Here is a 15,243-nt window from a genome sequence, read left to right on the forward strand (position 1 = left end):
GTCGTTCCTAGGGTTGATTAACTATTACCATAAGTTTCTGCCAAATTTATCCACGGTGCTACACCCGCTGAATGCTCTTTTGCAGAAGGGAGTGCCATGGCAGTGGAGCGAGGACAGTAAGCGGGCCTTTCACAAAAGCAAGGCATTGATCACCTCTAAGGAAGTGTTGGCTCACTTTAACCCAACGCTGCCTATTCGTTTAGCTTGTGATGCTTCTCCATATGGTATTGGGGCAGTGCTCTCACATAAGTTGCCAAATGGCTTGGAAAGACCAGTCGCGTTCGCATCCAGATCATTGACCTCCGCTGAGCGCAACTATGCTCAGATAGATAGGGAGGCTCTCGGCCTTGTGTGGGGAGTAAAAAAATTTAATCATTACCTGCAAGGGCAAAAGTTTACGCTGCTGACAGACCACCAGCCGTTGGTTTCCATTTTTAACCCTAAGAAGGGTGTTTTGGTGATGACAGCACAGAGGCTCCAGAGATGGTCCCTTTTCCTAGGGGCACATCAATATCAGATCGAATTCAAAGGTACAAAGCAACATGGTAATGCTGATGGGCTGTCGCGCCTGCCACTACCTACAGCGGAAGAGGCACCGACAGTTGACCCTGTTGAGTTATTTCACTCGACCATCATCGAATGTTTACCAGTCACCAATGCAAGTATTGAGAGAGAAACGAGGAACGACCCGACACTGTCTCGGGTCTACGAATTGACAGTGAAGGGATGGCCAGCTCATGGTGAACCACTGTTACCGGCATTCTCAGCCAGACGAGAACAGCTGTCCGTCTGTCAAGGAACATTGATGTATGGAACAAGGGTGATTATTCCTCCTAAATTAAGGGAGAGAGTTCTAAAGGAACTGCATGAAGGTCATCTGGGGGGAGTCAAGATGAAAAGCCTTGCTAGGGCTTATGTGTGGTGGCCAGGTATCGACCAACAAATAGAGGATCTGACTAAAAGCTGCTCAGGGTGCCAAAAAGTTCAAAATGCACCTCCAATTGCACCGCTGCATCCATGGGAATGGCCTTCAACCCCATGGCAACGTGTACATATTGACTTCGCAGGTCCATTCATGGACTCCATGTTTTTAATTGCGGTAGACGCACATTCTAAATGGCCAGAAGTGATTAAGATGGCGACCACTACCTCGGAAAAGACGATCGCAGTTCTAAGAACGATATTCGCAAGAAATGGATTGCCAGAACAAATATGTTCAGACAACGGACCGCAGTTCGTGTCAGAAGAATTCCAGAAATTCATGAAGAAGAATGGGGTGAAACATTATACCTCTGCCCCATGTCATCCGGCTACAAATGGGTTGGCCGAGAGATTTGTACAAACGTTCAAAAAGGCGATAAAGGCCATGAGCGAAGACCAGATTCCACTACAACACAAGGTGGACAATTTCCTAATGGCATATCGAAACGCCACTCATGCAGTGACAAATCAAAGCCCTGCCATGATGTTCTATAACAGGAGGTTGCGGTCCAGGTTGGACTTGTTAAAACCAAATGTGCAGAGGGAAGTTGAAAACAAACAGTTCCAGCATATAAATAACAAGACCACTCGGAGTTTCGAAATAGGACAACCAGTGTTAGCCCGGGACTATAAGAATGAGAAATGGCAATCTGGAACAATTCGTGCCAGACAAGGACCCCTGATGTACACGGTGGATATTGGTGAAAACGTAATACGACGTCATGCTGACCAACTTGTAGAATCGAGAACAAGGGTCGAACCCATGACTACGACAGAGACACCAGTGGAAGAAGTTAGTGAACCTGAAGCATCTACCTCAGACGCCAATGTACCTGATGATGTCCAATCCATAAGAGATCAACTAGATGAGTCACCCCAGCAACGAAAATCAGAGACCCCTGAAAGGCGTTATCCAACTCGAATCAGGAGGCCTCCTCAAAGACTGAATCTTTGAACAGTTTTGCATGAAGTTGTATATATGTTATCCATGTTATGTTTAAATTGGGATGTACACTGTTAAGCTAAAAAGGGAGGAATTGTGGTGTATGTAACCTGTACCACCTTAAGAGACTACCTTAAGAGATGGACTACTTTCTCTTGGCTACTGTATATTGTAGTACCAGTGGTGACCACACCGGTATATAAACTCTGTGTAGTAATTTGCTAAGCAGTTCAGCCCTGACCTTCGATTAGTAAAGACCTGTTTAAGTTATTCTTGTTGTCTGTGTCCCGTGATTTAGAATAAGCATATCTGGGACACTCAGACTCAACAGCCACCAGGACAGCATTGCACGGAAGGTGTGCGCTGCGCCACCTATCTCCTTGCCCCCAAACCAACTTCACTCGGTTAGCATTGCAGCCACTTCCAGCGGCCGTTAACTGCAGTTGCTGGTAACACCGGCAACTTTGCTGAAGAACACGAGTTTTTCCCCCTATGACTTGAAATTAAATGTTTTGTGCTCTTTAAAAACAAAACTCTTGTGGGGTAAAATTCAGTACCTTAGCACCTCCCATTTGCGCCAGCAGATGGCGCTAACGGCACTAGAGCAGTATCGCCGGGGTGAGGCGAATCCAATGCCACACGTCAAATCCCCCCCCACCCCCGCAGCACCGCCACTAACAGTTATTGCCGGGAGCCTCAACGCCAGGTGGATCATGACGTCAGTGAGTGTGCAACATTCACTGGTTGCCCGATCTGTGAAATTATTTGTTGCCACCTGCCTTAGCACCTGGAGGAAACAGCAATAGGGAGAGCTGGTGTGAAGCAACAGGAAGGTGACTCCAGGGGTGTTATTTAAAGGGATCATCAGTAATGAGTCGCAGCTGAGGTTAGTGGAGTTTCAGTGCTTCCTTGTCAGTTTCACATAGTACAACAGTCGCAGTCTGTCATTTCAACATTATTTAGTATCAGGAGTGTTGTGGCACCTAAAATGTAGCTACATTTATTATTTAAAAAATCAAACTGCTACACTTGGTTACATTAATGGAGGCTGTACTGGCAGTTAACATCACCCTCCAGGATCTACGGTGGAGGGAGCAGAGGCAGCGAGAAAGAATGAAACATGTGACCAGAGAGAGGAGGAGGGCCATCAGGGCTCTCACCAGGAGGCCTTACCCTCCGAGTATATTCTGAAAGTACTTCTCCTACCTCCAATTAAGCGAGGAGCAGTTCATTAGAAGGCTCCGCTTTACTAAGGAGGTGGTCACAGAACTCTGCCACCTCCTGCAACCAGATCACTGGCCTCAGATCAGGGGGACCACGGCTCTCTCAGTGGCAGTCAAGATCACCATCGCCCTCAATTTCTTCACCAGCGGATCCTTCCAGTCGGTAACAGGAGACATAGCGAACATCTCGCAGTTCGCCGTCCACCGCTGCATCCGAGAGGTCACAGAGGCTCTCTACAGTAGGAGAAGGGACTACATTTCCTTCCCCAACACCAGAGAGAAGCAGGATGAGTGTGCATGTGGATAGCCAGGATAGCAACCATTGACTGCACCCATGTGGCTTTGCGGGCACTGCATAACAATCCTGAGATCTTCCGTAACCGCAAAGGCTACCACTCACTTAATGTGCAGTTGGTGTGCGACCACAGACAGCGAATCCTCAATGCCAATGCCCACTATCCTGACAGCAACCAAGATGCCTTCATCCTGTGCCAGCACTCTTCCAGCCACCACATCAAGCTCACAGCTGGCTGCTCAGAGACAAAGGCTATTCGCTCTCCACCTGGCTCATGACTCCCCTCCGCAACCCCAACACTCCTACTCAACACTCATATAATGAGAGCCATGCTGCCACCAGGAACATCATCAAGCAGACCATCAGCCTGCTGAAGCAACAGTTCCACTGCCTTGACCGCTCAGGAGGAGCCCTCCAGTACTCGGCTGAGCAGGTGTCCCATTTCATGGTGGTCTGCTGCATGCTCCACAACTTGGCCATCATGAGGGCCCAGCCCTTGCCACCAGGATTGCAGGAGGAGGAAGAGGGAAAGGATGAGGAGGAACAGGAGCGATGGAGGAGGTAGCCACGCAATCGGCCTTCTGGAAGGGCAATCCGTGACCACATCATCAGATTGCGGTTCGAATGAATTAAACCCCAGATCCCCGTTGCTCACCACATCCCCATCATTCCATCCCTGTCGCAGGCCACACCACAGCGCAAAGCTGAAATGAGACACACCACAAAAGAATCCAAACTCAATTAATAAATTTATCAATAATCAGTGAACACATATTTACAACAAAAATATTCACCCTTGTGCAATTACTGTGCCTTTGCCTACTCTTGTGCTCCTACGAAGTGTTGGCCCAGTGGCTGCAGCAGGGCTGGTGGAAGGCTGCCGAGTGTCCGTGCGGGAGACTTCAGATGGCCTTGCAGGATGCCCTCGACCAGCACTGGGCCTGGAAGGCCCGGTTGTAGACTGCACCACCTCATCATGTGCAGCAGCTGTCTGGGCTGGCTGGATGACAGGCAGCGACAAGGGCAATGGCAGAGTGGCAGTGGAGGGAGCAGGAATGCTGTTATTCTGAGAGAGAACAGCAGGTTCCTGCTCCACTGACCAACTGCCACTCACCCGGTGTAGCCCCTCAGCATCCCTAGCAATCCACAGATTGCTAGCCTGCTGCGACACCGTGAAAGCCCCGGTTGACAGTGGTAGACCCAGCCATGATGGCAGCAGTCAGAGCTTGTGTGATATCAAGCTGGGACTGCATGAGAGCAGTCTGAGATTGGATGCCACCAAACAGAGACTGCATTACAGCAGTAAGATGTTGCATCGCTTCCGCCTGTGCTGCAATGGAAGCTGCCAGAGCACCCACCACACAAGGCATCAGGTCTCGGTCGCCACCATCTCTCTGGGAGTCTACCATCCTTTGCAGACTGGAAATGATGGGCTCCAGGGTGTGCGCAGAGCCTTATACATTGTTGGAGGCGCACTCCTCCACGCTCCTTATCATTGCCAAGAGGCTCTCAGGCACCCTTGGCATTGCACCTATCACCTCTGTATGCATGCCCATCACCATTCTTTTAAAGGGTTCCCATCGAGGCCCTCATTTGAGTCCTGTGCAGCAGAACTCGCACGCGAATTCGCCCTCCGGGGAGTTGGCCCCCGAACTACCCTTTCCCCCTGGCCTTGCTGCAGCCCACTCGTCCCCAGTGCCTCACCCCGTGGAGATCCTGCTATTAAACAGCGCAACTGCAACAGGAGACATAGCTAACATCTCGCAGTTCACCGTCCATCGCTGCATCCTTCTCCTCGACCTGCTGCTGCTGCTTGCTGAGGCAGCTGCACAGCCAGCAATGCTGAGAATGAGGTTCTGCAGCATCAATGAACCTCCCTTTTAAGAACTGGAAAAAGCCAGTGACAATCATGACTTACAATTCGAATGCACCTGATATTGGACCACCCTTTGAGTGTAATGCAAATGAGCTTGGGCTTAAAGACTTGATATAGCGCTCCAATCATTTCTTTGAGCAGTGAGCATGAATTTTGCATGCAGTCTAAAGCAATAGCGCCTGGCGCTAATTCTCCAACTTTTCTAATTATACTGCCCATTCCTGGGCTATAATGCATTTCTAGCCGTTCTTTCCTAACCCTTTTAACTTAATTTGTATCTGATTGGCTCTCCTGATCATCACATAGTCCAATGAGCCGGGTCTCTTGATATTCTGGAACCAGTTCTTACGAGTTACTCTTGAATGGCTTCCTTACACTGCACTAGGGGGAAAAATTCAGTTGGTTGCACCTCCCGTTAGCGCCTTAAGAGGGCACTAACGGGACGCAAACCAACTAGCGCCTGGGCGCGGCACTGCCCACGCCTCCCGCAAAATTCAGCAGGAGGTTAGTGGTGGCGCTAACCGGTAGCGCCCTGCAGCGCTGCACCACTGGCGATGACGTCATTGGTGTGCGCAGCGCCCCGCTCACACTCCGGCCACGATCTTCGGGAGCGCCCCCTGACTTACCACCGGACGCTATGTCCGACGGGGTCAGGGGGGCGTACCTGCGGCCGGGGAGGCGCAATTTAAAGGCGAGGTGTGGGGCGGCCATTTTTGTTGCTGGCCACCTGCCAGCACTCCCGTCCCAGACCTCCTGAAACGCCCCCCCCCTCCGCGGAGTGCTGGCTGCGCTCCAAGAACCCGGCACTTCTCTTGAGTGCCGGGCTCTTTTGCCTGCACTCCCGATCCCCGGGGGCCCAGCTGGGCCCCAGGTCGCGCTGCACAAGGCCCCTCCCCTTTAAGAAGGGGAGGAAGGCCTGCAATACCGCGGCGCGATGTGCCGAAAGCGCCGCAATATTGGCTCACAGCGCCCCAAGAGGGATGTGGGGCGCTTCCAGTAGTGCCCCGCTTCCCTCTTGGGGCGCAACCACTCAATTTCCGGCGCGGGGACGCTAATTCTTTTGGGGCGCTACTTTTAGCGCCCCGGCGAAGTTAGTGCCCCAATTGGGGTGCTACTCAATTTTTAGCCCTAAACCTTTTATAAATGTAATTATCAACTGATTCATCAACTTAATTCCCCTGAATTGTGACACATTAGTTGCTTTGAAATGTAAATGTAGGGACCTGTCCATGAGTGGCAGCACTTTTACAATGGGTTTCAAATGCGCTCATCCTATAAAAAGTGACATTTTATTTGTTCAGTTGCATAATGATTAATAATGTTGAAGGGAAAAATAATTTGTGGTAAAAGGGGCAAGGACTTCCATCATTTTCTGTTGTATTTTCAATTTCCAGCATTTGTGCCTTTTGCTTTAAGTGCATCTTTATATGTTATTCTTCAGTAATAAAATCTTACCTCATCCTTTAATGCACAGGTTAGATCCCGCCATTCTTCAACCACATGGTTCAGGTTAACTGTGTTGAGTGGGATTCTCACCTCCCCAATTATGTCATGTTTGGAGAATCTGTTGAAGTCATATACTTGCATCACCACAGTTTTGTCAGCTAAATCAGCCTGGCTACCCTAAATGAGGTAAGAAAAAGCAAATTAGAAAAACAGCTAGAGCTGAATCAGGCCAGCCAATGGGAACTTTCAATACAGTCAATCATACCCAATCCTACTTTCATATTATTTTTCTCATGCATACTCAGCTTGGGGTTGTCTGGCTGGAGCTCACTCCAAGGAGAACAGTAGCCAGTTTGTTTGGCAGCTCATCCATGGAAAGCTGGGTGAGGGTCAGAGGTCAAGCCTTGGCTTTCCTACCCTGCTAAGGAGCAAAGAAGCAGAAGGTCTGGGATAGTCTGATAGCTGGTAAGAAAGTCAGACAGAGAGAAAGTTCTTCTTAACCTTAATGCTGATCAGCTCCATTTATATTTAATTTGCTAACAAGGACAGTATATTGAGAGTGCGTAAATCACCAGAATATGGGTCAATCAGGATTACACACCATTTGAAGTGGACCTTTAAATTCCAGTTGGAGGCAGTGGGTGGATCTTCCACTCATTCCCCTACATTAAGGGGGTGTGTAATGGGGAGTTTCCAGGGTTCCCTAGGAAATTCCTCCCTTTATATAATTGAAAGGCCTCAGCAAAACTCAAGGCAGTTAAGATCTGGCATAAGTCCATTTGATGCCTTCTAATGACCTCAAACCTTCACTAGATTAAAGTAATCCATCCCAGAAGAATTTGGGAGTGGCTCTAAAGGGAAATCTTAGCCTCCAGAGAAGTCCGCTCCACCTTAAAAACCATATTGGCTTGGACCGGGACGGCTGCTGCTAGTTCACCTTGGACACACCAGTAGCTCTCCCCAGCAATTCAAATTACCCCATAACCAAAATTTGGGCAAGGACAGATGGCAGTGGACCAGTGGAGCAGAAGCCCAGGAATTTACGGGTTGGTATTTCTTTCTTTGATCAATTACCAGATCAATCAATATGGTCTGTTTTCTAAAAAACAGCTTGAACCCTCTCTCACCAGTTGGTCCCTTGAGAAAAGACAACTTTTATTAGTCAGTTCAGAAGTCAAATCATCCACCTATTCCCTATAGATGTAATAAAACAGGTGTAATACCAAAATCTAGTCATATTAAATAGGAGGGATTGCACTTTATCACACTTAATTTTTATAGTAATTACTTTTATAGGAAAAGCATATCCAGGCTAGACATTTGGGCTGGAATTTTCTGTACCTGGGCAGGTTGGCGTGGCAGGTCGTGACCCCGTTGTTGCTTTCATCCCGCTGCAGAAATCGACTTTGCGCTAATGGGGCCTATTAAGCACGTCCTGCGTGTTACCCGGCCCTATTAAATGGTGCGGATCTGATGACATCATCGATGACGTGTTTTCAGCTGGGATATTTAAAGGAGCCATGGCCACATTGCATTTGAAAGTTCATCTAGGAGTGTGCAGGCAGCACACAGAAGGTTTTTATTGCTCCAAACAGTTGGAGAGATGGCTGCACAGAGGCAGAGGGATGCACCCAGGTTTTCCGATGAATCCCTCCATATGCTTGTGGAGGGAGTCGGTGCAAGCAGGGAGGTCCTCTTCCCTTCCAATGGGCGGAAGAAACCTCCCCAGGAGACAAAAAGAGCCTGGCTCCAAATTGCAGGGATGTGTTCAGGAGGACCTGGGTACAGTTCTGGAAACATTTCAATTTTCTCATTAGACCAGGAAAGGTGAGTACAAAGTCACACTCAACTTCATCCTGCTGTGCCTATTATCACATCCCCATCACTTTGCCATCCCAACCCTACTCCTGCACAGCCTTACTCACACCAACATACCTTGAATGTCCACCCATCCCTCTCTCTCTCTCTACATTATCATATCCCCATCTTACTAACCACCCCTCACACGCACCCTCATCCTAATGCAATCCTACCAACTAACAACACACAAGGAGGCCACTTGGCTTTGGCACCCACTCCATCATAGTCTCCCTGTAAGATGTAACCCATCCATTCCTTACACTCATTCCATCACTCTCACTCAACCTTCTCTTCTTTCACTCCTTGCAGGAGAAGAGAGCAAACAATAAGAGGGAGAGGGAGAGAACTGGAGGTGGGCCTCCATCATAAACCACCCTCACAACAGCAGAGGAGGCTGCGTTAGAAGTATCAGGAGTGGCCGAGCAGCTGGCGGTGGGAGACGGAGAAAGGGGGATATCTCAGCAACCTGGTGACAGAATTACATCTCATACAGCTGCATGGCATACATCAGTCAATCATATGGGGACTGATGTCAGCAGCCATTGAATGGTCATCATGTACATAATGGTATGTGTACTCATTCTTCATATGGCATATCTAACTCATCTCTTTACTCTCCCACAGGTCCATCAAGAGCCCCCCGGACTGTCCAGGAGGAAGAGGAAGATGACTCCTCAGAGGAGCCTCCAGCCTCTGAGGGCGCAACATCACCAGACATGAGCGCATCCAGCACCAGCGATGCACACCTCGGTGGGTGCCACGTGAGATAGAATAGTGTTGTTACTGGGTCCGTCACAAGTCACAAGTGAGCAAGAGCAGATGGTGTTGACAGGGACAGCAGTGGAGACTCCTCGCCGGAGGGCGCAGGACACTCCCAGCTCTGCTCAGCTGCATGCAGATGCTGAGCCTCGAGGACCATCCAGAAAGAGGGCGATCCTGGAGGTACAGGAAGAAGTGTAGGAGGCTTTGACAGGTTTTGTGAGCGCGATGTCTGCAAATGTGCAGAGAATGGAGGAGTCCATCTCCAACTTAAGCACCACCGTGTTGCAGGCAATGGCGACTAGAGCTCTTCCATGGATAGGTTGACTATCTGCATGGAGCAGCTAATGCACCACTCACATGAGCACAGTAGAATAGATGGCTATCTATGGAGCATAGATGGTAGAGGCTCATAGACCTCCTGTCTAGGAGGAATGTCAGAGTAGACGTGGGTCTTCATGGCCCCACTGATGTGCAGCAAGGTGCTCTCCAGCTCCTTGCTAGCAGGGAAGTGCAGGTGGCCCATGAGAGGGATGATGGAGACAGGGGAGAGGGAAGTGGGGGCTCCTCTCCAAGCGCTTACACTTCTCCCCCATTGCCACCCCCTCAGTCAGAGCCCCAGATGCCTCCTCGGATCGCATGGCCGAGTCTGCCCCTGCACAGTCTCGGGAGGAGCAGATTTTGGCGGGGCCATCACAGGCTCCAAAACCCAGAGGATGTCCGGCAACAGTGTGTAAGCAGTCGCAGCAGGGAAGTGAGCAGGCTGCCTCTACCTCTGCTGAAGCCACAGGGGTTACACCTCATAGAAGCACGCGGAAGAGAAAGGTGACACACAAGTAGATCACAAGGGTAGCCATTTGGGTGTTATAGTCAATGCTAATGTCAAGTTTCCGTTAATATATTGTCAACCATAAAAAATCTTTGTTTTCACCACTTTCCCGTCTTGGACGCATTTGTGTGCATCTTTCGAAGTGGCTTAGTGAGTTGCAGTGAATGGTGAGACACACCGGTACCTCCAGCAATGGTGGTCAGTGTGAAAGGAATGGCTTGGTCATTGTAGGGATTCGTTATGTTGTTGCTGTGATATGGTGCCAACCTGGCACCGCATTTGGCAGCCATATGGGTGTACTGCATAAATTAAGTAAATCTGGCCATGGTGAGGCCATCCCTGGCCTCCCGGGCAGCAATGTGCTCGGGTGCTGGTGGGATCTGGCCCGCAGGTTCTTCCTGCTCCTCCTCCTCCTCATCTTCCAGTTGATGCTCCTCCTCCTTCTCTGAAGAGGCTATGCGCTCAGTGCCTTGCTCCTTGTGCAGTGCTAATCCTCACTGCTGCGCTATATTGTGCAGGGCGCAGCAGACCACGACAGTTCTGGAGACCCTGACTCGTGCATATTGAAGGGCTCTTTCAGATCTGTCAAGGCACCTGAAGATCATTTTCAGCATGCCTATTGTCTGCTCTATGACACATCTGATGGAAATGTAGCTTTCATGATATCTCTCCTGGGCCTCAGTATTTGGTCTCCTCAAGGGTGTCATGAGACACATCTTCAGTGGATAGCCCTTGTCTCCAAGCAGCCAGACGGAATGTCTGTTTGGAGGAGCAAAGAGCTGAGAGAGGGTGGACTGGTGGAGGATGAAAGAGTCATGGCAGCTACCAGAGAATTTGGCACACACATGCAAGATGATCTTCCTATGGTTGCAGACCAGCTGCACACTGAGGGAGTGGAAGCCCTTGCGGTTGACTCCTGGGTTATGATGGGTTGCCTTGATGGCCATATATGTGCAGTCGATGATGCCCTGTACCCGTGGGAAGCTAGCCAGAGTGGCAAAGCCAAACACCCGCTCAGTAACACTGGCTTCATTAGTGGCAAAGTTGATATAATTGCTGACTTGTCGAAGAGGGCATCGGTGACCTGTGTGATGCAACTGTGGGTGGCCGACTGCGAGATGCCACAAATGTCTGCTGCAAATCCCTGGAAGGAGCCTGAGGCGAAGAAGTTGAGGGCGCTGGTGACTTTGACAGCCACTGGTAAGGCAGGTCCACCCACTCCTCTGGGCTACAGGTCTTGCTCGAGCAATGTGCAAATGTCTGCAATGGCCTGGCGCAACCTGAGCCTCCTTTGGCACTGCTGCTCAGTTATGTTGAGGAAGCTCATCCTCTGCCTGTATACCCTGTGTTGGGGGTATCACCTCTAGCGCGGTGCAGCCCTGCGCTGATGCCCTCTGTCCTGTGCAGCACCTGGTGGTTGAGGAGAAGTTTGGTGGTGTTGTTGGTGTTGATGGTGTGCCTGGTGTCGCTGGTGTTGGGGCTCATCGTGGTCCGATTCTAAGGACCAAGGTGACACAGTATAAACGGCACCCATGCTGATGGAATAGATGGCAGGTCAAGTAGAGATCAGAGGAGCAAGCTGTCAATGGTGTGATAGATTGTAACAATAGAAACATAGAAACATAGAAAAATAGGAGCAGGAGTAGGCCATTCAGCCCTTCGAGCCTGCTCCGCCATTCAATATGATCATGGCTGATCCTTTATCTCAATACCATATTCCTGCTCTCTCCCCATACCCCTTGATGCTTAATGAGGTGAGGCTGGATGGCAACTTTGCTGGAAACACTTGTAGCCTGTAGAAACCTAAATATGTGCTGGGAATGCAGTCAACAACAACTTCTGCCTGAAGAAAGTGACCAGCTGTGAGGTGGGCAGTTTTATCGTACATTTCATGCTGTCAACTAATCAGCTGGATCAATGGCCACTCAACTCCTGCCTCAGGCTGACAGGTGTGGTTCCCAAGCTGCCTGAATCCTGTGGGCAACCAGGGAAATTTGAAAGGTAGGCTGAAAAACACTCTTAAGGGTCTGACAACGACCTGTTAATGATTTGAATTAGGTCGCCCGCCTCTGCCAGTCGGGTCGCTGTGGCACCGGCAAACGCGCCCGAGAGAGAGGCACGTGGGGGCGGGATGATGGTGGGTTCCCGACCCACCCCAACTTATTTCAAATTTCCCACACGACCCGCCTCCGATCGCGCCTGCACTGACCCCAGAAAATTCCAGCCTTGAAGAGAAACAGCATGGGATCGATTTTCAACTTGCTGCCCAGACGTAAACATGGCATTGCAAATCGACTGTCCGTTCTAGAAAGTGCCTGATTTTCATTTCCTCTTCACAGAGGAGCTGGCAAATGTTCTTTTCCCTTCCCCCCACTTCTGATTTTTCCCACTTCACTGAATCTCTCTATGCTAGCATGGTTGAAATTGGAAATACACAAAAAATCACTGGTGCAAACCAGTGTCTTACCATTTCATGCCACCACTGTCACAACAGAAATTTACTACCTGTCTAAAATGTTCCATGTTTATGTTGCTACAGCAAGATAGCATTAACTATTACCATGGTATGTTGGTGTGAATAGAAGGTGAGTTATAATAATAATAATAATAATCAACTTTATTGTCATTGTTAGTGCACAAGTGCAGTACAACGAAATGTAGGAAATGCTCACAATTCTCAGTTGTGTAAATAGCTTGACTAAAGTTCCCATAAGTAGACCAAATTTTCATGTGAACCAAAACCTGTGTCTTTATTCTTGATTTCACGAGGATTTTATTCAACTTTCTGAGCCTAGTCCAATAGAAAATGCAGAGATCTGCCAATCTATTAAATGTTTAAAAAATAAATGCAAAAATACCTTGAAAGTGAAACGTTCTTTAAATATAGGATTTAGCGTTCGTCTGTAGACCTTAGTTTCAAATGTCTGTGTCTTTTCTGGGAGAAGATACACGGTGACATAAGGATCAGACGTTCCTCCAAGATCCATGGCCATTAACTCCTTTGCCTGTATAACTCCAACTGTAATCTGAAAGGAATCATAAGCACGGGGGATATAAATTTGTGATCTCTTGGATCATTATTTGTTTGGATCACCCATAACATTATTGTAATATTCTACGTCCAAATCATAAGCACAAGTGAGGGGGAGCTGATGGGGATTTGACAGATGATCTCATCCTGTCAATCCGCACAGAAGGGGGAGGGCGCAAGGAGCATGCTTGCCCAAATCCAATAGAAAATTTGGCAGCCAAAAAGTGGGAGCAGACCCAGCACTATGGGCCGCACCCAAAATTGGAAGAATTTTGGGCCCAGAATATCATCGGACTTACCATGAGCAACTCTGTGTTATTTGCTGATTCTCTACTAATGCAATTTTTCCCTCTAATTTTTCTCTCCCCCTGTCCTGAAGTTCTATGGTTTAGTCCAGAGACTCCAGACACCCTTCACTTCCTCACCCAAGGGGCCATTCTACATGTGTGAACCATGATAGTGCATGTTTAGTAGCATAATTGACTATGGAAAGCATCATTGCCGAGCATGATCTTGTCTTTTATTGATGTCTACATTAATGTACTTTCAAGTAGGGGGTCACTGGATAGTGATCAGGAACAGAAATCCTGACTGAATTTCTTCCCACCCCCCTCATCTTAAACCTTAAAGCATATTTATAGTTGCACAACTGCTGATTTAGATTAAATCAGCTAATGAGATGCAATTTTATATTTACCTCTTCAGTCTTAAAATTATAATCCAAGGAATATTGTAATTTTCCACGGTTTACCTCGGTTTCTTCCAAGTCATCCATACCTGGCTGCACCTTTAAAACACAATACAAAAAACTGATCAGTGCAGAGAAAATGTATATCCCTCTATCCCAACTAAAAGTGGATGTGTAAACAGACTGGTTGTGCTAATTGCAGTACGCACAGAAACACAGCTATCCGTTAAACCAGGTTATCAAATTTTATGCAGAATTAATCAGTTTCTAACTGAATTTTAATGAGATTACTGGGCACTATTAACCAAATCCAACTGGATACAATTCAGATTAATGAACATAAGTAACTTCTCAAGTAAAAATCCCAGCACAGCAACATCACATCCAAATAGGTAACTGTCACTAAATCAATGGGCGATACATATAAATGTTGCTGTATGTTTGCAGAGAAGAGTAGTATTGTGTTGTACAGGAGTAGAACATTATAATAAACTGGTTTTTCTGCTGTATGGAAGCAATGCTTTAGATCCAAAGTGTTACTCTATTTCTATAGATATGGGAGCACTGCCTTGTACTGCACAGGGTAGGTACACTATAAGACACTACTATTTCTGCATTCATGTAGACATAGGAACTTTGCTTAGCATTAGATGTAGTAATGAACACAATTCACTAGTGTTACAGTATTTCCATATTGCACAAGGCTAGTACACTAAAATACATCACTGTATTCCTATAAATATAAAAGTGTTGCCTCCTGTTGCATGTAGCAGTATTTTATGATACACTGGTTCTACTGTATTCTTGTACATATTGTATATAATGTATTTGCATTAAAATGAAACCTACTTCTGTACTATTAAAGACATTGATCTGCTAAGGAATGGCACATAGGCTTTTTCGTCTTTGTGGAAAATTCAAATAATAAAATCTGTATCTGTAGATTGATTTTGATTTGAATTTTTCAGCCAAAAAAATTACCAGGGTAAATGCTGATTAGCCTATTCCCCTAAAGTCAGATAATGGGGCAGATGGGTATCATGGCTGGCTTCTGCACATGCTAACAAGAAATTTGGGAAGAGGTGGTAGGGGAGGAATGGTGAGCCTTAATTCTCTGTAATTACTCAATGTTATTGAGCACCGTGGTGCTGTGACAAGTCATGGGCAGTCAATGGAACTGAATAGCAGGCGCTGTGTATAACGGGTGACCAGTCCGATATCGCCCGTTTTGCACCACTGCCCGAGACGGATTTCTAGGCCACAATGTTTTCAACAGATGGCTGTATAGAAAGTGTGTTTACAATTAGAGAGT

General features: G+C 47.8%; 1 protein-coding gene across 1 annotated transcript in view; it reads right to left on the reverse strand.

The window, feature by feature from the left end:
* syt8 (synaptotagmin VIII) overlaps positions 1 to 15,243 on the reverse strand; it is a 150,314-nt gene that overhangs the window by 27,643 nt on the left and 107,428 nt on the right. The window contains exons 4-6 of the mRNA XM_086007813.1: positions 13,941 to 14,030; positions 13,071 to 13,238; positions 6,774 to 6,941 (exon numbers count right to left, since the gene is read on the reverse strand). Of these exons, the coding sequence (XP_085863939.1) occupies positions 6,774 to 6,941; positions 13,071 to 13,238; positions 13,941 to 14,030 (426 nt within the window). The remainder of the gene's footprint in view (positions 1 to 6,773; positions 6,942 to 13,070; positions 13,239 to 13,940; positions 14,031 to 15,243) is intronic.

The sequence above is a fragment of the Somniosus microcephalus genome, chromosome 15 (genome assembly GCF_052327205.1).
Source record: "Somniosus microcephalus isolate GS21.2 chromosome 15, FLI_Smic_1.0, whole genome shotgun sequence".
NCBI classification, from domain to species: Eukaryota; Metazoa; Chordata; class Chondrichthyes; order Squaliformes; family Somniosidae; genus Somniosus; species Somniosus microcephalus.